Raw genomic sequence first — 25,961 nt, 5'->3', positions numbered from 1 at the left:
ACTCTTGGAAGCTGCCACAGGGCTTCCTCTAGACTCTGCCTCATGGGCCTTTTGCCTTTGCTGATCTTGCTTTGTAGTAAGTTACCGTAAGTCATAGCTATGAGGCGAACTAGCTGCTCTAGTCTATGAGTCCTCCTAGTGAACCACCAAAGCCGGGGGTGTTCTTGGGGACCCCTCAACACACCTTATACTTAGCCTTGCCTTTTATGTAGACTTGTACAGTGTATGTAAGGGGGAAAAGTTTGTGTTTACAAGAACTACCCCTTGGGGAAACTAATAGCAGTAAAATCAACCCTACATTGACTCTAGAAGCCCAGTCCCATGAACTTATCTTGGGCTCCCTGGTCACTCTAGTTATAAGACGCTCAATCAGAGGCTCCTACAACTGGAATTTCAATTCCCAAAAGGATTCTCCTATTGGAAGTATGGCATTTCTGAGAAAAAAGTAAGCGAGTCCTCTCTCTCCCATCTAGCCTTGGAACACCGCATGCGTTCTTCTCCTTGGCTCGCAAAGGTAAGATTTCTCTGCATAAGAAAAGCCTAAAACAGGGGCACCTGGGTGGCTCAGTGGGTTAAAGCCTCTGCCTTCGGCTCAGGTCATGATCCCAGGGTCCTGGGACCAAGCCCTGAATCAGGCTCTCTGCTCAGTGGGGAGCCTGCTTCCCCCTCTCTCTCTGCCTGCTCCTCTGCCTACTTGTGATCTTTCTCTGTCAAATAAAATAAAATAAAATAGCCTAAAACAGCATTACAGCAAAAGACGGTAGTCTAGCCTCTTATCTACTGAAATAGAAAATAAGTACCGTATAAACCATGTAGTTCATCAGGTAATCGATTTTAGTTCTTTTAAATCTGGTTTTCCCACTATTCTTCATTATTTTCGTGTCAGCACCTAAAAGCAGAAAATTCAGTATGATCAATACTTGGGAAAATCAATTCACGGCCACGTCAATAAAATTACTCTTTCTTCAGTTTTGACGGACAATGAACAGAAAACACAATCCCCTCTTTAAGACTTAAAAGCACGTATCAGATCAATTTCCCAAGAAACTCCGAAATTACCTGCAAAAATGACCAATCCATGGCAGAAATCCGTGTTCCTAATTACACAGCCACGTAACAAAATTTTGTCTGCATCCAGAGGAAAACTTGTGTTTCTCCAAAACAGTGTTCCTGTAAACTTATCTAGTCGATTATTGGGTTCTTCACATTCAATAAAACCTTTAGAAAAATATGATTCATGTAAGTACTCACATACAAAAGAGCTTGTGGTTTTAATTTTAATTAACTGGGACTGAGTTGAGCAACTAAAATTTAAAACAAAGACAGACGTGTTTGCACAAACCATCAAATGTTGTCAGTGAATTTTCTCTTTGGAGGTATTGGTGTGTGATTTCAAGTGCCATTTTGAACTTTAGATTGGTTTCTCTAAAAGGAGAGGAAAAGAAAATTAAATGAGTAAAATTTGGAGCCTGGAAAGGAAATGTATGAAAAATGCTACAAAATAACATTAGGTATGCCTGGAAGCAAAAGCCAGGTCATTAGCTTTTCCGATTTTCAAACTCTGTTTGCCTTGGAACTTTGGATTTAGTGAGGTTATTTCCAGAACAACAGAAAAACTTCCTTGGCAATGACTTGGGCCATGTTGGTCCCCTTCGCTGTTTGTTTTTATGGGCCAATATGGTTGGGACGGAGGCACCCACGTGCTTCCTGTCCTCCTCCTTATTAACTTCGCTTTCGCCACCCGCCTAGACTGTCAAACTGCTATTATTATTATTTTTTAAAGATTTTATTTATTTGACAGAGATCACAAGTAGGCAGAGAGGCAGGCAGAGAGAGGGGGAGGAAGTAGGCTCCCTGCTGAGCAGAGAGCCCAACGTGGGGCTCCATCCCAGGACCTTGGGATCATGACCTGAGCCGAAGGCAGAAGCCTTAAACCACTGAGCCACCCAGGTGCCCCATCAAACTGCTATTTAAAAACTTAGTTCCTGGGGACACCCAGGGGGTTTAAGTCACCTGAGCATCAGACTCTTGATTTCAGCCCAGGTTGTGATCTCAGGGTCACAGGATCGAGCCCTGCATTGGGCTCTGTGCTCACCACAAAGTCTACTCGAGATTCTTTCTCTCCTCTGACCCTTCCCTCTCCCCCTGCTCAGGCTCTCTCCCTAAAAGAAACAAATAAAATCTTTAAGAAAAAAACAACAACAACAACAAAACTTAGCTTCTAATATTTAATCACACTAAGATGATTCTACAAGACGTATTTGTTACAGAAAGTGTTTGGACTCTGTCAACCTATTATTTCCAGAGAGAATCACTGGATCCCTTATCTTTGAAAGAGAATTCTATGTAGGAGCAGAGGTGGGAGCCTTATCCCCCAGCACGTGGCATTTCCCACCCACAGAGCAAGGAAGGCGCACGCTCTGGAAAAAGGAGTCAGGCTGGGCATCTGGGAGCTGGACGTCCTTTTGTGGGCTCCCCGAACACGGACTCTGGGGTTCCCATATATTCAGACGCTGACCTGCGGCCCTCAACCGTCCCGTTCTGTCTGTTCTGACAGGGCCTGTTGGGATTTGCTACCTTTGAAAAGTTTTAGAGGCTCTCACTCATGGGGATAATGGCTGTTTTATAGGGAAGACTGATCAGCTGACCAAGCTACAGAGCAAAGACAGACCTGGTGCCTCTGAGAGGACTTCAGCTCTCCACAGAGAACTTACGGGTATCTAGGGTGTGAGGTAAGGTGCTCACCTCAGAGGGGGAAGTGCCAACACTAGCTTGGAGAACCGGCACAGGGGAGCAGCGTCCCAACCCGGCCACTCGCTGTGTGACCTTGGGTGGGCTATCTCAGATCCTTGTGCCCCCCTTTCCTCGCGGGTAACGTCGAGGTGGGGCCAATACTTGTCTCACAGGATTGCTGAGGAGACTAAATGAGCTAATACATAACACTAAGGCAACACAGTAAGCACTCAAGCAATGCATTCCAAAAAGCAGTGGCAGTATAGTAACCAGAACCAACAAAGGGAAAATCCAGGAGTGCCTACTGACAGATACTCTTTAAGAATCTGGTTTTTTCTAAAACAGATTATACCGACAGTCATTCATATGCATCTCGACATCGCGACACTGCTCAGTTGTGTACAAAGGGCTCAGGCATCCATGCTTCTGCGTTCCCTCAAAGTTGGGGGGGGGGCTTGAAATCCCCACTTTACAGATGGAATTGGGAAAAAGAGAGGCTGGTCTGCTGGGGACACTATTGGGTACCCAGCAAGCGCTGGGGGCAGGGCCAGACCTCGGGCTCCTTTTCATGATGCAATTTTCAGTGGAATGAATGTGCCCTCAACCGTCGGCCTCAGAACAGGCCTGGTGAAGACCCACTTACCCGTCCAATTCGGCTGTTTCAACATAGCAGAGGCTGTTGGGCTCTGAGCTGGACAGCAGCAGGACGTCAGCCTGCTCAGAACAAAACACACCGATCACACACAGATCCCCAAGGCAAAATTGAGCGCCAGAGCCGCTGGGAGGTCAACACACGAGGCATGCAGGGTTTATTCACTTACAGGAATAAAATCATTTTTTCTCAGGCGAATGACATCTCCAACTTGAATCTCCTTCCACTTGGCAACTTTGAATCTAAATGTTAGAAATAATGATAGTTTATTGGCTTTTTCAAAGTTACTGGCAAAAGATTTGGAATTATTCTTTCTAGAAGCCAACATTCTGGGGAAAGCAGGACTATCACAGAGAAAGGGTTTTCCTAAAAGTACAGCCTTTGAATGATGAAACCACATTGAGTGGTTGTGGGAATCACAGTCTCCTCTAAAGGAAGTGGTGGTGATGGGGACCTTTGTGACCTGTTCTTTCCTAGGTCACATAGTGAAGGCCAGAGGGGGCTACTTAAATGTGCGGCAAGGAGGGATACTGGGCACCGCCTTTGTTTTTGCTCACGTCCTGTGTGCTCCTACCTCTCCTGCTCTCTTTCCTTTGGGCTGTCCACCACCTGCTCAGGATGCAGGTCTCAGGTGGTCCCGGGGCTATTTTCAGTCTTAAATTTCATAGGAAATGCCCTTTAAATATCTCACAAGTCAACATCTTTTTTAAACATCTTTTTAAAATATCTTTTAAAACAAGTAGTCTGTTTTAAAGATGTTCATCTATAGAAAAGGTATCCCTGATAGACACTGCGAATCTATCACAACTAATAATCTTAATATCTTTGGAGGCAGAAATCCAATTACTATGTGTGTCCTCCCATTAATTCATGGATAAAAGAGAGCTGGAGTTGAAAATGGGTATTTTTTTTTTCAACTTAAAATACATCTTAAATATATGCCTATACACCAGTTTCACCAATTTTATTAGAATTTAATACACAATTCTTTTTTTTTATTTTTTTTTAAATTTTTATTCATTTGACAGAGAGAGAGAGAGAGAGAGAGAGATCACAAGAGGCAGAGAGGCAGGCAGAGAGAGAGGGAAGCAGGCTCACCGCTGAGCAGAGAGCCCGATGCGGGTCTCGATCCCAGGACCCTGAGATCATGACCTGAGCCGAAGGCAGAGGCTTAACCCACTGAGCCACCCGGGTGCCCCAAGAATTTAATACACAATTCTTAATCTTAGCATAAAAAAAAAAAAAAAACTTGGCTCATCTGTCAATAAATGAAGTGGTAATTAGTTCACATGTCAGTATCTGGGAAGCTATAAACTAGAAGTGGCATATGAGTGTCAAATTACAAATGAACAAGTTAAGAACCTTCTTCCCACAGCTTTTTGGGGGTATGAGAGGCAATTCGGTTGAACCCTTCCACTGTGACATCTGGTTTCCCCTTGGGAGGTCCCCTGCCCTCCCGACAAGGTCCGAGTCTCCACACAGGCTTGACCCTAGTCCAGGGGGAGCTGGGGCCACAGCCCCATCAGATATGCACCCGACCCCAAATTCAAGGCCACTCGGAACTACTCTTTATCAATGGAGTTAACCAGGCTGTGGCCTATCGCCAGGGTCGTGGGGGCTGGCTGTGAATCTTACCGCTCTCCCTGACAGTGACTCTAAGTGATTTGAAAGGAAACCTTCAGAACAGAATCCACTTATCAGGGCAGGAAAAAAAGCCATCCAAACAGACTGACAGCGTCTGTATGCAAATTAGACACAGCGGAACTGTGCGTCTAAGTCACCTTCTTTTTCTCAGGGTCAACATCTAAAAGAGTCTTTGAACTGGGCCTTCACACTATTTTTTTCTTTTTCACTGAATTGTGATTGATCTAGAATATCCTAGTTTCTGGGGTACAGCACAGTAATTTGGCATCTTCTCAGTCACTATTTTTAGCCCCTGACTTGGGGTTCTGCCTCCAGGCGCTGCGCAGAAAACAGCTCATTCCTGGTCTGTGAGTTGGCACCTCGGTCACAGCTGACGATAGCTATTTAACATTTATGGAGCACTTTCGATGTGTCGGAGGCTCTGAGGGACCAAAACAAACAAACAAACAAACAAACAAAAAAACCCCACAGAAACCCTAACCGAATACCATCAGGACAGTCTCTTTGAGAAACCTAGAGTTCGGGACAGCTGAGACGCCGACACCAATAACCCTAATGAAAGTCAGGCCACAAGAAGAAAGAGCAAAGCAAAATGCTCTCAAAGTGCAGAGAAGGGAGAAATCCCTTGAGATGGAGAATCAGGAAAGGTGTCAAGGTATTTGGGCGGAATCTTGAACACATCGGTTTGGGAACGGCAAAGATGGGAACTCCAAGCTGAAGGAGTAAACAGTGTCAACAGTGCTGGGGCGCCTGGGTGGCTCAGTCAGTTCAGGGTCTGCCTTCGGCTCAGGTCATGATCCCCAGGGTCCTGGGATCAAGTCCTGCATCGGGCTCCCGGCTCAGCGGGAAACCTGCTTCTCCCTCTTCCCCTCCCCCTGCTCAATCTTTCTCCCTCTCAAATAATAAATAAAAGTTAAAAGAAAATAAATAAACACAATAGTGCTGATACCCTAGGGCCCGTAATCCAACTTGGCTATAGCCTCTGGGTCTCGAGGAGGAGACCAAGTCTTAGTAAATTAACAGAGACCCTTCAAGGGAAACGGCCACTGTGCTGACAGTCTTCGGAAGGGTTGAAGGTCGGAAGGGTTGTCTCTAAGTATGTTTCTGAGCACAGTGACCCACTCTATCCCTGTAACTAAGTGGCAAACAAAGGAAGGCACAGTACCTGCCATCCTTAATGACTTCACACGTCCTATTATTGATTTCATTATCCATTTTATGGCGAGCCTTTAGAAGACAGAAGGCAAAAGGTTATTTTAATCATCACAAAATAGAAGGTACGGATGCCGCCTCGGCAAGGAGAAAGCCGCACGAGCAATCCTTACCACGTCGTCCACCAGGTCCTTGATGGCCGTGATGCCCAACACCATGAGCAAGGGGAACAGGGTGGTGTACCACGCCAGGGTCGAGATTTCAGGTATCGCCTGCCAGAAACACAAGGAAGACGTGTGCCCATGGAGGCATGGCCTCTACAGGTGACTGTTAACTCCAACCTCCCCCGACACCCGAGTCTACGCCCTGCAGAGCCTGGAGGAAAGGAAAGGCATCCGAGTCTCCGGCCAACCTTCTTCCTGCTGCCCTCTCCAGCTTCTGACCTCCAGGAACAGATCCCGGAGGACATGCAGAGAACAGGCTCTCCACGGCTGCTTGCCCAGCCAATGGTCTCTGAGGGTCTCAGGATGGAGGTCAGGATGCATTAGGGAGTGGCTGAAAGCTCACTATTGCTCCGGGCAGCTTTGCTACTGGAGAAAGGGGCTGCTGCCCTCCCAGGAGGCCTTGTCCCCTTGAAGACAGGCTTCAAGTTGGAACAAAAGATTGGGAGGCAAAAATAGTAAAGATCTCTTGTAATCATCCTATGGATCCTCAGACCACATAATGTAGTGGTTAAAAGGACAAGCTCGGCAGAGAAATTCCTGGATCCAAATCCTGTCCTGCTCTCTCACTCAGGGCTTTGGGATTTGGAACAAGTTCCTATACCTGCCCAGGCCTCAGTTTCTCTGCAAAATGGAGATTATGATAGCCCTCGCATCACAGAGAAGAATTAAGTGAAGTAACCAGGCAAGCAACTGGCTATAATTTATTCTATTTAAATTGCTTTTTCCTTGGAGAAGATGATTAGGGGTAGGCTGGAAGACAGAAAGATCACTTGTCGCATTATTCTCACTGTGTGTAATTCCCCTTTTCCTTGTTTGAGGGAAGGCAGGCAGGGAAGGACAGCTCACCTATCACAAAGCAGAGCCTTCAAATTTTAGTGTTTGTCTCCACACAGGCCTATTTCAAAGGTCCTTCCTGATAACAGGACCGTTCTGTACTCTCATGCCTGGAGGTTTCATATCTACCCCATGTCGGGTCTCTGTTTCTCCCTCGGGTTTCCTTGCCACTCCCCGCACCCTCCATCCCGACCTGGGCACACACACACTCCCATCTCATGAAGCCTTCCGGAGGGAATCCCGGCAGATGAGACCGTTTTCTAAATCCAGTTCTGGTTGTAAAAAAGCTGGTAAAACCAAGGGGCTATGCTGCCCTTTGTAGCCTGCACATCAGGGGCTAAAGGTTAACATTCTGGCAACGAGAGGGTGTAAAGTTCCTCTGATTCTAACAACAGTTACTACACAGGGAAAATTAACACTCCCCAGGTAAGTGAATCCTTTGCCACAATGGGGACAAAGACTCAGGAAAAGGACAGGCCTTTTGTCCATGTAAAAGCAGCTTGCAAGAATAATTATTGAGATTTAGGACTCAAATATTAACACAAATTAATATTCTTGAGGAAATCAAGCATCTGAAGAAAAAACAAAGGGCAAGCAAGCACACAGAAAACCAGAATTTTAAGGTACAAATAATTTTACAAAGTGAAGGTTTTAACTGTAGTCACTTTGGGGAAACCAGTTTTAACACTCACATCAGGATGAAATGGAATTTTTAAAAAATATACAATTAAAATATCTCCATTTGCTTCCTTTCCCTGTTCATGGGACACTGTCGCCCTGGTTCTGGTTCCTTTACATTAGTGTAACTACTTTCAAGATTATACATGTCCACAGTTTCAGAGTTACTGAGTCATCCCAATTCAAAACAGATTTAAGATGTCAAAGGTCTTACCTGTAAGATAAGAAGGATCAGGAAATAGAAATTGGCTGCTCTCTTAAACTGCTCAAACAAATTCATCGGCAGAAAGGAAAACGCATTAAACTTGTATGTTTTAATTGCATTATTCTGTTGGGGAAAAAAAAAAAGAAAGTCACTCTACGTGAGGTCACACATTTGTCCCAGTGTAAACACACCTGCAAAAAATCCCTAAAGCCTGATGGCCTGTGGTGACACAGGGACATTGGCCAGAAAGACACTGAGATTTCCTTTATGCCTTTTATTCTAAACAGGGCCTCCTTGACTCCTTGGAGGCTCAGGTCAGAGACAGTAACAAGAAGCAGACATTTGCCCTCCAAGGATCTCCACGGCAAATCTGGCTAGGGGACAAGTAGATGCTGCCGGCAGATTCCTCAACGCCTCAGAGCCTCTTAGAAAATGGAGCAAAGCGAGATGTCCGCATGGACCACAAAGCGGGAGAAGGGACACTCTTTTACTTAAGGAGGGATGAAGGCTACTATGTGCTGAACTGTGTGCCCCCAAAGATATGCTCGATCCTAATCGTAGGACCCATGACTGTCATCTTATTTGGGAACGGGGTCTTTGCAGATGGGATCATGTTACAGCGACATCACACTGGATTAAGGTGAGTCCTGATCTGACAACTACCATCTTTAGAAGACGAGGACAGCTAGACACAGACATGGGGACACACAGGGACAAGGCCATGTGAAGATGAAGCCAGAGATTAAAGGGATGTGTCTATAAGCCAGGGGGCGCCAAGGATTGTCAGCCACCTCCAGAAGCTAGGGGAGAAACTTGGAACAGACCTTCCCTCATGCCTTCTGGAAGGAACCAACCCTGCTGACACTGTGATTTTGGACTTCTGGCTCCCCCAACTGTAAGAGAACGAATTTCTGTTGTCTTAAACTAGCCCATTTTATCCCTGTTAAGCTGTCCTAGAGAGCTAAAAGACATATTACAACATGTAAGCACACAGTTGACAGGTGTTATCATATTTTAAAGGTAATCAGGATTATTTGAGGTGAAAATATCTTCAAAGTCTCTAAGTCTATCACAGGCAGAGAAGTGGGAGAGAAGTTATCAAGATTCCTTTCAAATTCCTATTACTTTCAAACACAAGGCTTCTGTGACATTATTATAAATTCTTATATAAAACATTAAGAGAGCTCTGTGCACATAGGGAAGATTCCAGTCTACATAATTTTGTTTTGGTCCGTGTCAAGCCACTCCTATTCACATTTATAAAACTGGGTATGATGAATAATCATGATACTCTATAGAACGGACAATGATTACCAACGGCCGGGGGCCAGGGATGATCTGGAAGGCAGGTGTCTCATGAAGCTGGTAAGCATAAGGGCCACTGGAGGACACTGGCTTTTAGTAAAGAGTTTTTAGAAAGTTAAAATCAACTTACCGAGTACTTGCTCTCCTTAATACAAAAGAACCTTGTGTTCATGAAGTGAGGTTGTTCATGGAAGCTTCGATCATTTGCTTTGACTTGCCACGTACAATCTTTTAAAAAGAAAGAGAAAAAAGCCCAAAGGGCAGAGAATTAGCATATGGGTATGGGTTGAATTTTGTCCTTCCCGGGTTCAGATGTTGAAGTCTGAACTCCCACTCCATGCCTCGGAATATAACCTGATAACATAACCTTTATGTTATACGATGACCTGACTCCCAATTCAGGTTACTGCAGATGTAAGCAAGTTAAAAGGAGGTCATTAGAGTCGCCCCCAACCCAACAGGACTGATGGCCTTCTAAAACAAAGTAAATCTGCACACAGAATGCACAGTGAGTCGAGGTGGTGAAGTCACAGGGAAAACACTGCCACCTCCAAGCCAATAGGCGAGGCCTGGAACAGACCCTTCCTTCCCTTCCAGCCTCCAGAGGAACCAACCCCTGCCCACACCTTGATCGCAGACTTGCAGGCTCCAGATCGGAGATAATTAAGTTTCTGCTGTTGAAGCCACCCAGATGGTGACACTTTGTTACAGCAGCCCCAGAAAACTAGTGGACATGTTGTCATTTGACCGACTGTCCATAGAATACTGGGGTTCTAAGAATAATCCTCATTAAACACGAGCCAAACACAATCCCAGAGCCTCGGGAAGTCTCAGCTAAATGAAACCAAATTATTATTTTCACACTCACATATTTGGTTTGTAAAGTTTCTAACCCATTAAATAGGGAGTGAATGGATAAGTCAAAGGAAAGGCCATCATTGACTAATTCAACACTCTTGGGACCTGATCACAGATCAATGTCCTCTGCTCTACCTCACGCACTTAATGTCACACCCACAGTGCTGAGGGGACTCCGTCCATTCAGTCAGCATAGACCCAAATTCCCAGGAACCTGACAATGTCCACAGCATCTCTAATGCTGGGGGGAACATTTCTCACCCAACAGGTGTCTCATAAGCCCTTCTCCCTAACCATCCCCCTCCCCCACCGCCCAGCACTAGCTCTTCCTAACCTGATTCTCCTTGGAAACCGTTTTCTCCATGGTTACTGGAAGACACTGTCTATGGGTTTAGAAGAACAATTCCTATCTCCTGGGAGATCACATCTTCCTCACTCCCACCCTAACCACCAACCACATTCCTAACATCTGCGCTTATCATCCCCTTATTTTTCTGTATAGGTTTATCAAGTACGCACCCCCCAAAATAAGTTGTTCAGGCCAGTTTTAGCTGTATCACATGGATTCTTCTGTGAATTGCTTTTCCACCTTCAACACTATGTGAGTTTCATCAACACTAGTGTGGGTAACTGCGCTTTACTGTCACTGGCTTATAGTACCATGTGTATACCACGGGTTATCAGTTCTTCTGTTGGTGAATATTTGGGGTGCTTCTAGCATCTTGCTATTACAAATTCTTTTGCTATAAACATTCTCAGATTGTCTTCTGGAATTCTTTTTTTTTTTTTTTTTTTTTTAAAGATTTTATTTATTTATTTGAGAGAGAGACAGTGAGAGAGAGCATGAGCAAGGAGAAGGTCAGAGGGAGAAGCAGACTCCCCATGGAGCTGGGAGCCTGATGCGGGACTCGATCCCGGGACTCCGAGATCATGACCTGAGCCGAAGGCAGTCGTCCAACCAACTGAGCCACCCAGGCGTCCCTGTCTTCTGGAATTCTTAAGAATTTTTTCCAGGTATCTGTTTAGAAGCAGAAAGTCTGCGTGATGACTCTCCTCTTTTGGTTGCCCACAATTCTTGCTGCAGCCTCCTCCTACTTCTCTTGACTGCCCCTGAAGGGACATGAGTCCAGTCTACATTCAGGGACATGGGGCGTTGGGGGGTGGGAAGAGGAAAGGGAGGAGGTGGTGGTGGTATGACGTCAGCTACAGCATTGGAGAACCAGTCAGGAAGGCCTGAGGCAAGATGGCGCCCTAATACTGTGCCTAAAGAGCCGGAGGGTGAGGTGGGGGTCGTCTGACTTCAAGACTGGTATCTCAGCTTGCACCATGGTGACATCACACAGTCAATCCACTGTGAGGTTACCACAGGCTGTGGGACATAGAGATTCCAACAAAAGATGTGTTCCACTTTGAGATGGCCTGTATATTTATCTAGCCCACACAAAGGAAAGCTGGAATGGTCTCCAGGAAGTCTTCTCTGAGCCTGGGCCCCCATAGGAGCTTGCCCCTGTCTCTGTTTTAATGAGACAACAAGGTTATAGCTTCCTTGCTCCTGAAACCCAGCCCCTGGCTACCTTCTGCCATCTCCATAGTGGTCTCCATGTTCCTCCCTCCACAGCCTGAGACACAACACCCACCTCTCCACCTCACGGTGGGACCATGGTTTTGTGGTAGGGCTGGCTTTAAAGTTCCTCAACAAAGAGCTAACCCAGTGGCTCTCTTACTCCCAAAACCTGAATCAGCAGGAGATGGGCTCCTCCCTGATGTGCAAAATATCCTGGGGTCCTCTGTGGTGTGGCTGTAGCTGCTGCTTCCTGGGCTGGTCCAGACTCATTTCTTTTTGTCATTTCTAGTGGGTCCACAGCCAGCTAAGGACTCACTGGAGGTAGATTTCTGAGCTGACCTGTCACCCCCTATGTTATAGCAGTTGTCAGCCATCCCGTGGTGATAGGAACTCCTCCTACTGGGTGTCTGGTCCTCCCTTCTTTCCTCTCGAGCTTCGGCGCTGGCCTTGGAGACTCCCTGGCTTTCAACCTGTCCCCTTACATGGCCTTCACTCTGCAAAACTGAAACAAGGGTCCCACTACTGCAGGCTTAGCTGCTCTGGCGACAGGCATGCCAGTGGTCTCCAGGCCTGCAACCAGCTTACGGGGCAGACTGGGGCCCCCCATGATGTGCTGAAAGTACCCATGGAAGATATGCTTGCAGACCTTCCTGATGACTAGGAAAGGTAAAGCTCGCAAGGTGAGATCTAGTTTACTTCTGGCTCATGTCCTCTCATGTCCGCCGATGCCCTATTGATGGAGCCCAGAACCTAATGGAAATGTCAGCAAAAGGGACCTTCTCACTGAGCGATGATGCATCCGGCAGTCAGGCGACATCCACAGAAGGAAAATATTTCCACCCGCCTGGTCTGTTTTATCCACCTGCTGCTTGACTTCTTCTGGCCCATGATGTGTGGCCCCGGAGCGAACATTTGCTCAGTGCTTACTACGTATAAGACATCATGCTAAGGAGTCCAGTTTCTCCAACCATTTGGCTGTATGCACTGGGCCTTCTTTTGCGATCTATGCTCCAAACCACCCCGAGAAGTCTGCCCACGAGCCGAGATGGGAGGGTTGCTTCTGAGCACAGGGTTGACTTTTCCACCAGGAAGGGTGGAAATCAAGTACCCGACCTCGCTTGGTTTCCTCACAGGAAGGGATAAGCATAGGCTACTATGGAAACTCAAGACAAGGATGTCATCCATCAGGAAGGAAAGCTGAGGAAGTGCCTCTTGCCATCAGGTCTTCCGCGGAATTGGGTTTGAATGTGCATACCAGATGAACTTCCTTTGTAGGCCATACATGGGTGGTCAACCCAGCTGGAATGAACCCCTCCCCCTCCCTGGCACACCGGCGAGAGAGGGAAATTAACAACTAAAGGGACTCAACTATTTATGGAGATGGGAATATATTAAAGAACATTTACAGGTAAGAATTCTAAAATTATTATTTTTTAAAGATTTTATTACTTGACAGAGAGCGAGCATGAGCAAGCACAAGCAGGGGGAGGGGCTGAGGGAGAGGGAGAAGCAGGCTCCCCACTGAGCATGGAGCTGGATGCACAGCTCGATCCCGGGACCCTGGGATTATGACCTGAGCCACCGAGGTGCCCCTAAAATTATCAATCCTATACAATTATCAAAATAAAGATATACTTCTGAAAATACTGTATTTCCATTTTTAAAGGATTCCTTTTCTGTTTTACTTTTTTAAAAACCACAATACCATTACTGCAAATTCCTCTTGCCTCATTTTGGCTGCCCTTCATCGGGTCATCATCATGATCGTGCCATTACAAATGGAACTGCACCCAGCTCTTTCTAGCAGAAGTGCAGTTTTACCAAATGGGAAAATTAAAACAGAACCGCAAGACAACTCATAAGCACTGTTACAACGTGCGCTGTTACACGACCAGAATATAGCGTACACGATCAGAACAGTTCTCCCCCGCTGGAACAGGAGATCTAAATAAAAAGAGCTGAAAAAGAGATTTTAAAGGGTGATCTTGAATCCACTCTAGGTTTTGGTAACTTGAAAATGTATGTGCTTTTAACAGTTTCTGTTAGCATGCAGATGGTTTGCGACACAGCTCCACCTACCAGTGTCCCAGAACCTCGCTGAGCTGCTGTTCTAAAACCCACAAAGGCTAAGAAGGAAAACAGACTGGATTCCTCAAGAAGCAAGAAAAGGCCAAAGGGGAGGGATAAAAATCAATCTCAGAAAAACTCGAGAGGAAAGAATAAGTTGCCCAGTTAGTGAATGAGCTAGATTCATTGCCTCCCCCGTACCCCGTGGTTCTTTTTTGTTTTAATTTTTTATTTAAATTCAATTTAGCTAGGATGCCTGGGTGGCTCAGTCGGTTAAGTGTGTGCCTTTGGTTCAGGTCATGATCCCAGGGTTCTGGGATCCAGCCCCCCACTCAGCGGGGAGTCTGCTTCTCTCTCTGCCCCCTCCCCTGTTCCTCCACTTGTGTGCTCTCTCTCTCTAATAAATGAATAAAATCTTAAAAATAAATAAATTCAATTTAGTTACCATACAGTGCATTAGTTTCAGGGTAGGATTTAGTGATTCATCAGTTGCGTGTAACACCCAGTGCTCATTACATCAAGTGCCCTCCTTAAGCCCATCACCCCACCTACCTCCCCTCCAGCAACCCTCACTTTGCTTGAAATTTCCCCCATAATTAAGCCCCTAGCCAGTGGTTCCTCCGTCTGTCCTGCACTAAGCCTCATCCCCAGCCCATTCTGATGTTAGTTGCTTCCGACAGAAAGGGTGTCTGACCTCAAGCAGTGGCAGTGAAGGGTCTACCAGAAATGCCCTTGGTCTCTTCATTTTAGGCTGTGATAACACCTTGGGGAGATTGGAGAAAATAACCAGTAGGTCTTGATCTGTAACATGCTGACCTTAACCACAGGAATTTTCTAGTTAATTTTAGAAACATGACTGCAGTCAAATAATCAAGAACCACCCTATTTCCAGCAAGGTTCCTTGGTTGGCATAATTCAGGCAAATCAGAGGGCAAACAAACTAATGCCTTCTCCTGATTCTCCTCTGAGTGTTATGCTAATCGCTTGAGGAAAATTTCAAGCGGGGATCCTAAGAAAAGTGAAGACAGTGCTCTGGGGTTTAAATGCATTTGCAAAACACATTATATCGTACTGCATCCCTCTTTTGGACCTTCAGTGGACCCACTGGCATATTAAGGGCTCAGAGAAGAAATGTATTTAATTGTATTTAATTTGGTCTTTTCAAAATTAATGTGACCACTGGCACATTTTTTTTTTTAAATCACGCAACACCTACTAATATGGTTTGAGAAGCTCTGTGCTAAAGCACATGCCTTTAGGAAGGGCAGCAAAGTAACACCTGGAAATACTCGTCTCTTTGATCAAACATTTACTAAATTACTCACTTGGAACAGAGAACTTTACTAGACATTTGGACCACAAGGCTAATTTACAGAAAAAGAAGAGAGCTTATCCCATTTTCTAGAATGGAAATACTAAGAAAAGAGAAGAAATAATAAATTGACCAGCAAAAAATGCACATATGGCCCTTTGGTAAAAAGCTCTGAAGATAGCAACTAACAACATTTGTAAACCCATCAGTGCATGTGTCCAGAAATGCACGTGACGTCGGCCAGCTATGGCTCAGAATCATCCCCAAATTTGGTAAATGCATATTCAACACATCTAAACATTGCCACACGATGTTCAGAGTGCTCTCACTGGCACCCAAACCTTTGACAGCTTCCATACAGAAAGTAAGTTCCCCTGGACCCTTATCCTTACTGCTGGTTCTGATTTCTTGCTTACAGACAAGCCGACAACCAAACAGCTCCATGGGTTGGTACGAACCACAATGGAGAAGCAGAATAAAAAGATCTCAAGTTTAACATCAAAAGGAAAAACCAACAAACCACAGAAGAGAGAAATGGGTAAAGGGCATGAACAGACATTTCATACAAAGGGAAATTCCAAGGGTTCTTAAATATGTGAAAAGATACTCAAGTTCATAAAAAGAGAGTGCAGTTCTTCGTGGAGTTACCAATTTTTAGCCTACAATGGCAAAATATTGGCAAAGAGCAAAGAATCCGATGACACGTTGGGTTGAAAAGAGAGTAGAGGGTCAGGCCCCCTTAAGTGGTCTCTGTGAACAGCAACTCAACCACATCTATCAGATTTTAACACACCCATCGGCCCTGGAAGATGGAGCAATTTCACTTCTGGGAATTTACCCCCCACGTATGTATTCATGCACAGGAGAAATGATACGTCTTGGCACTATTCAACATAGCCCTGTTTATCAGGACGATCAGAAACAATGCCACCATGAGCAGCCGGTTAAACATCTACACGACAAAAGTCTATGCAGTCTGGGGCGCCTGGGTGGCTCAGTGGGTTAAGCCTCTGCCTTCGGCTCAGGTCATGATCTCAGGGTCCTGGGATTGAGCCCCGCATCGGGCTCTCTGCTCAGCAGGGAGCCTGCTTCTCCCTCTCTCTCTCTCTGTCTGCCTCTGCCTACCTGTGATCTCTGTCTGTCAAATAAATAAATAAAATTTAAAAAAAAAAAAAGTCTATGCAGTCTGCAAAAAAGAGTAAGGCAGCTGAGGCGCCTTTGTGGTTCGGTTGGTTAAGGTCTGATTTCAGCTCAGGTCGTGATGTTGGTTGGGGTCCTGTAAGCAAGCGGAGTCTGCTTGTCCCTCTCCCTCTGCCCTCCCCCTGCTCATGCTCTCTGTCTCTCTCAATAAATTAAATATTTTTTTTTTTAAGTTTTTATTTATTGATTTGACAGACAGAGATCACAAGTAGGCAGAGAGGCAGGCAGAGAGGCAGGCGGGGGCGGGGGGGGGGGGAAGCAGGCTCCCCGCCGAGCAGAGAGCTCGATGCGGAGCTCGATCCCAGGACCCTGGGATCATGACCTGAGCCGAAGGCAGTGGCTTAACCCACTGAGCCACCCAGGCACCCCTCAATAAATTAAATCAAAAAAAAAAAAAAAAAAGAAGAAGAAGAAGAAGAAGAAGAAGGCAGCTTTCTACGTACTCACAGAAAGATCTCCAAATCACACTAAGGGACAGAAGCAGGAGTGTCAAGTCAAGAAATGGGCAGAAGACATGAACAGACACTTCTCCAGTGAAGACATAAAAATGGCTAACAGACACATGAAACAGTGCTCATCATCATTAGCCATCAGGGAAATTCAAAGCAAAACTACACTGAGATACCACCTTATACCGGTCAGAATGGCAAAGATTAGCAAGGCAGGAAACAACAAATGTTAGAGAGGATGTGGAGAAAGGGGAAACCTCTTACACTTTTGGTGGGAATGCAGGTTGGTGCAGCCACATTGGAAAAGACTGTGGAGATTTCTCAAAAAATTAAAAATAGAGCTACCATATGACCTGGCAATTGCACTACTGGGTATTTACCCCAAAGATACAGATGTAGTGAAAAGAAGGGCCATATGTACCCCAGTGTTCATAGCAGCAATGGCCACAACAGCCAAACTGTGGAAAGAGCCAAGATGCCTTTCAACAGACAAATGGATAAAGAAGATGTGGTCCATACACACAATGGAGTATTACTCAGCCAACAGAAAGGATGCATACCCAACTTTCGTATCTACATGGACGGGACTAGAGGAAATCATGCTGAGTTAAATAAGTCAAACAGAGAGAGTCAATTATCATATGGTTTCACTTACTTGTGGAACGTAAAGAATAACATGGAGGATATTAGGAGAAGGAAAGGGAATCGGACAGGGAGATGAACCACTAGAGACTGTGAACTCTGAGAAACAAACTGAGGGTTTTATAGGGAAGGAGGGTGAAGGGATGGGTGAGCCTGGTGGTGGGTATTAAGGAGGGCACATACTGCATGGAGCATTGGGTGTTATATGCAAACAATGAATCTTGGAACACTACATCAAAAATTAATGATATATTGTGTGGTGACTAACATAACATAATTAAAAAAAAAAAAAAAAAGCTGGGGTGTCTACCGTACTGTGCTTCCAGGCATGGGACACACAGAATTAATGCACATTAGGGATGCATGCTTATACACGTACTGACAAAGTGTGTTTATATATCTGTAAGTACACAGGGACACAGGTTTGTAAGTATTCTTTGCATATACAAGTGTACGTATATCTCCGGAAGGTCATTTGAGAAACTGATGACATCAGTTTCTTTCTGGGAAAGGAAACCTCATGGGTGAAGAACAGAGGAGACAAGTTAGGAGACTTCATCTTCACTGTTCCCTCCTATAATTAGGATCCATGGGCATGCACTGCCTTTTAAAACAATATGCTTATAATTCAATTCCTTCCCTCTATAGGTTTACATATGAAGCCAGTATGTAAGTTGCTTGATTTTCTTATGGTCATTATACCATTGTATCTACTATTTTAAAAAGTACTTTTCTAAAGGCATGGAATGGGTGGGAATAGATCAAGAGTGAACAGTACAGAGGCACTGGGTGGCTCAGTGGGTTACAGCCTCTGCCTTCAGCTCAGGTCATGATCTCAGGGTCCTGGGACCAAGCCTCGAATCAGGCTCTCTGCTCAGTGGGGAGCCTGCTTCCCCCTCTCTCTCTCTGCCTGCCTCTCTGCCTGCCTGTGATCGCTGTCAAATAAATGAATAAAATCTTTAAAAAAAAAAAAAAAAGAGTGAACAATACAGGAAAAGATGGAAGTCCATGCGGTCATGGGTTCTGATGTCCAGCCAAGCCGAAGGGATTCAGGACAGGAGTGGCTGGTCAGATCATGGTTTTCCCTGGTCACACTCACAGCAATGAGCAGGATGTATTTGAAGAGATCAGATCTAGAGGCAGAAGACCAGTGCAGTCACTGAAGGGAGAGTGGATGGGAGCCTGAGCCAGAACTATGGGAATGCAAATGGAGAGAAGCCAGATTTAAGAACTGTAGATCAATGGTCTGAATGTGGGCAAGGAAGAATGAGAAATCAAAATGAAGTCAAAAGGAGAAAAAGATGACACCAGGGTGCCCGCTGGGGTGACTGGATGGGAAGACGAGCCACGGACGAGCTAGAGGACACAGAGGTGCAAGTCTAGCTGGGGGACTGGTGAACTGAAGATACCTAGAGGACATGTGGAGGGGGACATGACCATTCAGGAGCCATAGAAACAGATCTGGACTCCAGGCTGAGGTTTAGGGCAGAGACAGAGACTGAAAGGTACTAGACATGCAGATGTGGGTGGAAACCAGGAGCATGAATGGGTTATGTCAGAAGTGAGCGAGGAAGAAACAAAGCTACGAGCAGGCAAGATATTTAAGTAGTGGGAGGAGAGGAGGAATCCAGGAAAGAGACTGTGAGGCTCAGGGAGAAATCAGGAGAACTCGTGTCACAAAGGTGAGCATGCATGAGCCTTAGTAGCAAACAGAGACGTGCCCAGTAAGCAGACACGAGAGATGCCCTGTGATTTGGTGATAAGAATCCCGTCAGTGACCTTATGGAATAAGAGAAGTGTCCTCTGGATAAGAAAATAAAGGGGGGCTGAGCCCACTAGGTGGTGGTTTTAGGACAGAGACCCAGGTGAGCCAAGACCCTCCTCCTCGCTCTGAGGAGCAGGTACGCTGTGGGGATGTGTCAGACGATTGTCCTGAAGTGAGGCTGAACCTGGTGAGGTTCATTTTTTTTTTTAACATTTTATTTATTTATTTGACAGACAGAGATCACAAGTAGGCAGAGAGGCAGGCAGAGATAGGAGGAAGCAGGCTCCCCGCTGAGCAGAGAGCCCGATCTGGGGCTCGATCCCAGGACCTTGGGATCACAACCTGAGCTGAAGGCAGAGGCTTTAACCCACTGAGCCACCCAGGCGCCCCTCATTTTATTTTTTTTTTATTTTTTTATTTTATTTATTTTTTTAAAGATTTATCCATTCATCTGATAGACAGAAATCACAAGGAGGCAGAGAGGCAGGCAGAGAGAGAGGAGGAAGCAGGATCCCCCGCTGAGCAGAGAGCCCGACGCGGGGCTCGATCCCAGGACCCTGGGATCACGACCTGAGCCAAAGGCAGCGGCCCAACCCACTGAGCCACCCAGGTGCCCCATCCTCATTTTATTTTTTTAAGAAAAATGATTTTATTTATTTGAGAGAGAGCATGAGCAGGGGGGAGGGGCAGAGAGAGAAGCAGACTCCCTGCTGAGCAGACAGCCTGACTCGGGGCTCGATCCCAGGACCCCGGGATCATGACTTGAGCCAAAGGCAGATGCTTCACCGACGGAACCACCTGGGCGCCCTGGGATTTATTCTAAAATATGGATCCTCCTGTGGCCTCACTCTAGACCCACCCTCTCAGCACCTCCAGAAACTCAACCCAGGCACTGAGGGAGTTTAAAAGCTCCACACAAGATTCTGTTGCGCCAGCAGGACGGAGAACCGAGGAGACACTGACAGCAAGTGTCTTCCTCAGGTGACTTCTATCATCAAAAACCCACGTTAGAGATGCAGGTTTCAAACCAGCCCTCAGAAAAACCAGCACTGCACAGGTCTCCATGAGCAAGAGCTTCTTGCTCGAGGTTCAGTCATGAATGACATTACTCAAAAGCAGGTTCTGCAGAAGGAGAGAGCACAGTCTCATCATCCCCTCCCCCACCACAAACCCCTCAGCCAGGAACCCCCCCCCCCCTTCATTTCATGAGCAGACAGCGACTGTGGTATTCACAGAGCTAAAGCAGTAGAAGAAGGCCTACAGCTTCTTGGAGGCAAAAAATAAGTAGCCAGAGTGGAACTTCCGCATGGGGGATGGGTCGACAAGTCAAAATGCATCCACTCGAGTGTAAAATACAGCTCGTCGGCATGTTTCGTGGATTTCCTGTGATTTACGGATCTCGGTGAGCCAGTCTGTGTTCTGGTCCCAGATCAGAATGAATTCACAAATACTGTAGGGATCCACATCCTTAATTCCAGATCCTTCTGGGAGGACACCGCTTTCGACAGGCAAACAGCTGCCCTCGTTCAGTTGCTGCCACACCACACCCCACCTGAAATCATGCCCGGCGAGGGCAACCTCCTCAGTGGAACATTCCATCTTAAATACTGCCAACTGCCGATCACTTCACCCCAGAAGAGAATTCTGAACAAAATTCTGAGTTGGAGAAGGGTTTCCAAGAAGTGTTAGTTTGGGGGCACCTGGCCGGCTCAGTCGGTAGAGCGAGGGACTCCTGGATCTTGGGGTCAGGAGTTCAAGCCCCATGTTGGGCCTAGAGTTCATTTTTAAAAAAGAAACACAGTTTTCTACCTTCAGGGACAGAGGGCTGCCCATCTCGGGCAAGAAGAAAGGTCTCTGGGGACCCCCTGTTGAGAAGAGTGCCATGTGAACGAGCCAGCTGCTTATGGCTCACGTTTCAGAAGTGCCTAGAAGCTGTTCTGTGAGTGGCTTAGCATCCCCCACATGATGCTGTTCATGGTATTACTGGGCTCTAAACAAACAAACAAACAAAACACAAAAAACCCAAAGACAAATGTCGTCGCAGCCTCTATGTGCCTCGGCTCCAATTGCAAAGCTGCGGGAGCAGAATTAGTTCTGAAGGGCAGACGTCATGTTCTTGGCTCACCTCAAGCACAGATGGTATGCAGGCCGGGCAGGTGGGCGCCCCAGGAGCCCAGAGGCTGGGAGATGGCTGTGGCGTGTGTGGGTGTGCATGTGTGTTTGTGGGCAGGGTGAGGGCCGAGTACTCACCAGACAGCCCCCCGACCCAAAGCCATGACCTGCAGTCACCCTCTCCCTCAGAACTTGCCACTTCTGGGATGCAGCAAGCCCCAGGAGCCAGTCCACCACGTCCCCAGGATGGCTGTCCGGGAGCCGAAACTCAGGGCTGTCTATGAGCTCACGGTTAAGACTGTGAAGTGCTATCATTTCCCAGCAACAAGGCGGCTTCGTTCTACATCATTTCTTACCACTTCGTGATCTCTTTTTAACTTCCAGGTGGCCAGCAACACAAGTGGACATCCCACCGAGGTCCCCGACTTGTGAGGTTCAAAACAACAAACCCCTCTCCTTCCCCCTGCATCCGTCATCCACGGACGCAGAAATCAGTCTCCAAAGGGGACTGCGAGAGGAGCTCCCCAGTTCAATGTGACCTTCTTACTTCTCATCAATGAAGGGCATCTAATTTCCCTTCCCTTGAATCAGATCTAGCTTCGGTGACTCTCTCGTGACCGAGAGACGCTCACCACAGGTGATGCTGCCTGAATTCTGCAACCAGCTTCCTCTGTGATCTTGACCTTTCGGGACGCTGGTTCCTCAGACAGCCCCACTCAGAAGATGCTCCACCGCAGCCCCAGTGCCACGCTGGCAGAAGCCCAAACCACGGAGAGATGCTTCCATTTACAGACCCGTTCAGCCTTTGAGTTACTCAGCTCAGGGGCCAGACCTGAGTGAAGAAGCTTCCAGATGATTCCAGGCTCCTGGTGGTTCAAATCATCTTGGTTGTTCAGGTCTTCACCTAGCTGAGGGCCCAGACACCTGAGAGCAGAAACAAACCACTCCTGCCACGTCTCGTCTGAACCCCAGACTCACAGAATCTGTGAACACCACGATGATGACTTTGTGCCGATAGGTCTGGAGCAGGTTTTCATGCAGCAACGGACAACCAGACCGCCCACTGGGGCGCCTAAGCCAGAAGTGATTGCTCAGGCCTCCTTTTCTCTTGACCCTTGGATCCAGTGGGATTTATGAAAGTCAAATCCCTGACATGGGTCATGATCTATCATGTTCTCTCCATCCCGGCCATCTTGGTTTGGGTCCTTACCAGTTTTTACTCGGATTACTGTCTGCTCTCCGCTCCCTGCTGGTGCCAACATGGAATTTCTAACATAAATCCATGCCCCCTACGTATTTGCTTCTTCTGGGCTTTGCGTGGGATAAACATGGCCCCAATTCTCATGAAGCCAACAGTCTGGTGGGAGAGAGTCACACAGTCATCCAAGGACATAAGTGCCCTCAGGGGTATGAAGGAAAGTGCAAGGGGCTCGTACAATGAGGGGTGGGAGTAGGGGTAGGGGGTCTGCTCCAGGCTAGGGCTGGCGCTCACGGAAGACTTCTCTATGGAAGTGACAACTCCACTGAGAGCTGAAGGGTGAGAAGGAGCCAGGCACACGGAAGGGGCTGCACTAGGGAAGGGTGGGAAGTCACGGGCTGGGCTGGGGAAGGGTGGGAAGTCACGGGCTGGGCTGCGCGAATCAGGAAGCGAGGGGAGGGCAGGGTGACGGAGCACAGCGAGAACGGCTGCGCACCACAGGCGGGCAGCCGGAGAGGACAAGAGGCCCAAACCACAGGGGCCCAAGCAGCCAAGGGAAGGAGCTGGAGTCGGATCCCAGGTGCAGGGAAGTCATTCGCCGCCCCCAGCTCCACCCCCACCCCCAGGAAGCCTGGGCTGGGAGGACAGGCGTGGCCATGCAGCAGCCACGCTGGAAGAAGGCTACTGCACATCTAGCCATGTTATTTGCACCTAGAATGCGGCCATGGCTCCCTGGGGCCTTCAGGACAAGGTCCGGACTCCAGCCCCAGCTCGCCATCTAGGCTCCAAACATGGCTCGCGGCTCCCTGCACCCTCAGCTCCTCGGAGCCCCCCATCACGCTGCCTTGGCTTGAACACCCTGCACCTGACACCACGGGGGCTGATTTCCCTCTCACACTTAACTGAGGGCTCGGCTCAGGTGTCCTCCCCTCCAGGAAGCCTTCCCTGACCAGGGAAGGCCGCTGAAGAGCGCCCCTGATTCCCTAGTCACACCCATGCTGAGGCTCCCAGACATGCCCGAGCACAAATGCCCGCTGAGCCCGGTGCCCCGGCGGGACGCCCCTGCCTCCCCCTCCCTCCTCCTAGCGAGCTCCTCCCATCTCCACTTGACAGCTCATGCATGCCTCTCCACACGGAAGCAGGGCAGCCTCCCCTGTCCCAGCCCGCGGGGCGGAAGCACAGGTCAACCCATTACAAGACCAGGTCACCGCATGAGTGGGGCTCCTTCTGCAAGCTTTCGCTGTCCCTGCGGTTTCATGGGTGCCTGCGTGAACTTGTCCACGGATGGAGCTTTCTGCTTTCTCTGCTGGAGAGACTTATGCCTTGACCCCCTGCGGGTATGCTGGACATCTGAGACCGGGGGGAAGGCTTCACCTGAGAAACCAAGGGGGGCTAGGAAAGACCACAGGTCTGCAAACAAAAAGGCTAGAGAAGGCTGTGTTCATGGGAAAGGCTTATAGGATGGCAGAGGCAGGGATGACCCTAAATCACCCCAAATTTCCTTAGTATGCAGGCAAACTCATTCCTGGGAAAATGGCCCATTCTTCACCCCATCCACCTCCACAACCATTCACTCTACTTGGCTTTGGCGACAAAAGGAGCTGTTTAAAAGAACAAGTCCGCAGCTGCAGCCTGGGGCTGTCCAAGAGAACCTGAATACCCCAAAAGGGGGTAGAGGGGTCAAGAAGAAGTTCTGATGATGGAAAGAAGGGAGGAGACGATGGAAAAAGGTAGCCACTTTCAGTCTGACATGAAAGACATTAAGGGAGGAACTGGCCAGAGGGGGTGGTGGGGATAACAGCTACCGTTTACTGAGCACTTACTGTATGCCTGAAACAGTCCTAAATCCTTTACACTGATTTTCTGATTTAATCTGCACAACTACCCAATGAAGTAGGTACGGATACTGCGCCCATTGCACAGATGGGCCCACTGCGGCATGGAGGAGGGAAGTCCTTTCCTCAAGGTCACACAGCTAGCAAGTCACCAAGCAGGGCTGAAGCCGAGAGTCTGCACCCAGTGCCATTCTTCCTCCCCACCATGCATCTTGCCTCTCAGAGTGACAGAGAGGTGCGGTACATGCGCAGGTTAAAGGGAGTCGGCTTGCCAAAGGAAGGTCTGAAGAGAGAGAATGGGAGTGTGAAGGGGGAGGTGAACATTCTCCAGAAGGAAGGAGAAACAGGCAGAGTGCTGGGACAAGAGGACATTGCCACCTGCCAAGGAGGTCAGCGTTCCCAAAGGAGAGGCTGCTACAAAGGTCCGGCACTCCAGAGAGAACAGGCCAGAATGCGAGGGCTGACAAAAGCTCACTGGCCTTGCACTGGGGTTCCTGGGGACTTTAACGAAAGCGTTATGCTCGGGGTGGTGGGGCACCCCATGGAGGTGAAGAACCCAGGGCAACAGGAGGATGTGGCGCTGGAGAAATGGGTTTCCAGAAGCTTGGCCATGACAACAGGAGACGGGACACCAGCCCAAGGCAGAAGGCAGGATTCGGGTAGGAACGCGTTGCAGACAGGGAAGCTGTGAGTACACATGTAAGCCAGCAGAGCGGGCAGATGGGAGAGGTCACCAATAAGGCAGTGTGGCCGAGGAGGCCCAGGCTCCGATGAAAGAGCCAGTATGCATTAATCCAGGAACCTCTCCCGATCCCTTATGCATTCCCAAGGACTTCATCTGGCAGCTGGTTCCTCATTGGCCCAGAATTACCCAAGGAGTTGACCTAGGGGACACCAAGATGGTGGGATGGGAAAAAAAAAAAAAAAAAAAAAGCAACCCACAGCATTCTAGAGTCAAGAAATTTTAGGAACATGTGGCTATATAAAATTAAACTGCTTTATTGAATGCCTTAAGTTCTTGGATCCTCTCATGCTAACGGATAACCTTAAACTCCAAGAAGAGGTATCAGAATTCTGAGTTTCCAGTCTCAGAGATTACAGATCTGTGTCCTGGCGCATCTGGCAAATGTCGTGTTTCCCAGAGGCACCCTAGGAAATGCTGTTCTTGTGTACTCCTCAGGAAGTGAGGGCCCGTCCCACAGCATGGGAAACACTCCCATTTGTTTTCGCCCATCCTTGCTCAAAGTAAACTAAGGGTAAAATTACTCCTGTAAAACCTGTGGGTTGATCTCCACCTCTGTGGCGCACTCTAGCAGCATGCTTACCCTTGTGCTAGAGTCGCAGCCCACAGCCAAGGTCCTTCAACTGAAAAGCATGCAAAATGGGTCTCGCAGAACACCTGCTGAACTCAGCTGGCCTAGGGCATCTTTACGAAACCAACTTTCTGGGGCGCCTGGGTGGCTCAGTTGGTTGGGCTTCTGTCTTTGGCTCAGATCATGATCCCAGGGTCCTGGCTACGAGCCCCACATGGG

General features: G+C 47.7%; 1 protein-coding gene across 1 annotated transcript in view; it reads right to left on the bottom strand.

The window, feature by feature from the left end:
• The window catches only part of LOC111154233 (ATPase phospholipid transporting 8B1), a 121,620-nt gene that overhangs the window by 34,915 nt on the left and 60,744 nt on the right, over nt 1-25,961 (bottom strand). The window contains exons 3-11 of the mRNA XM_022513713.1: nt 9,558-9,655; nt 8,132-8,245; nt 6,355-6,453; nt 6,195-6,256; nt 3,555-3,627; nt 3,377-3,447; nt 1,343-1,425; nt 1,060-1,218; nt 801-889 (exon numbers count right to left, since the gene is read on the bottom strand). Coding sequence (XP_022369421.1) covers nt 801-889; nt 1,060-1,218; nt 1,343-1,425; nt 3,377-3,447; nt 3,555-3,627; nt 6,195-6,256; nt 6,355-6,453; nt 8,132-8,245; nt 9,558-9,655 — 848 coding nt within the window. The remainder of the gene's footprint in view (nt 1-800; nt 890-1,059; nt 1,219-1,342; nt 1,426-3,376; nt 3,448-3,554; nt 3,628-6,194; nt 6,257-6,354; nt 6,454-8,131; nt 8,246-9,557; nt 9,656-25,961) is intronic.

The sequence above is a fragment of the Enhydra lutris genome, unplaced genomic scaffold (assembly GCF_002288905.1).
Source record: "Enhydra lutris kenyoni isolate GAN:26980312 unplaced genomic scaffold, ASM228890v2 scaffoldscaffold36, whole genome shotgun sequence".
In the NCBI taxonomy this organism is placed as follows: Eukaryota; Metazoa; Chordata; class Mammalia; order Carnivora; family Mustelidae; genus Enhydra; species Enhydra lutris.
Note: the sequence above shows the minus strand (reverse complement) of the source record. Positions and strands in the feature narration are given on the sequence as shown.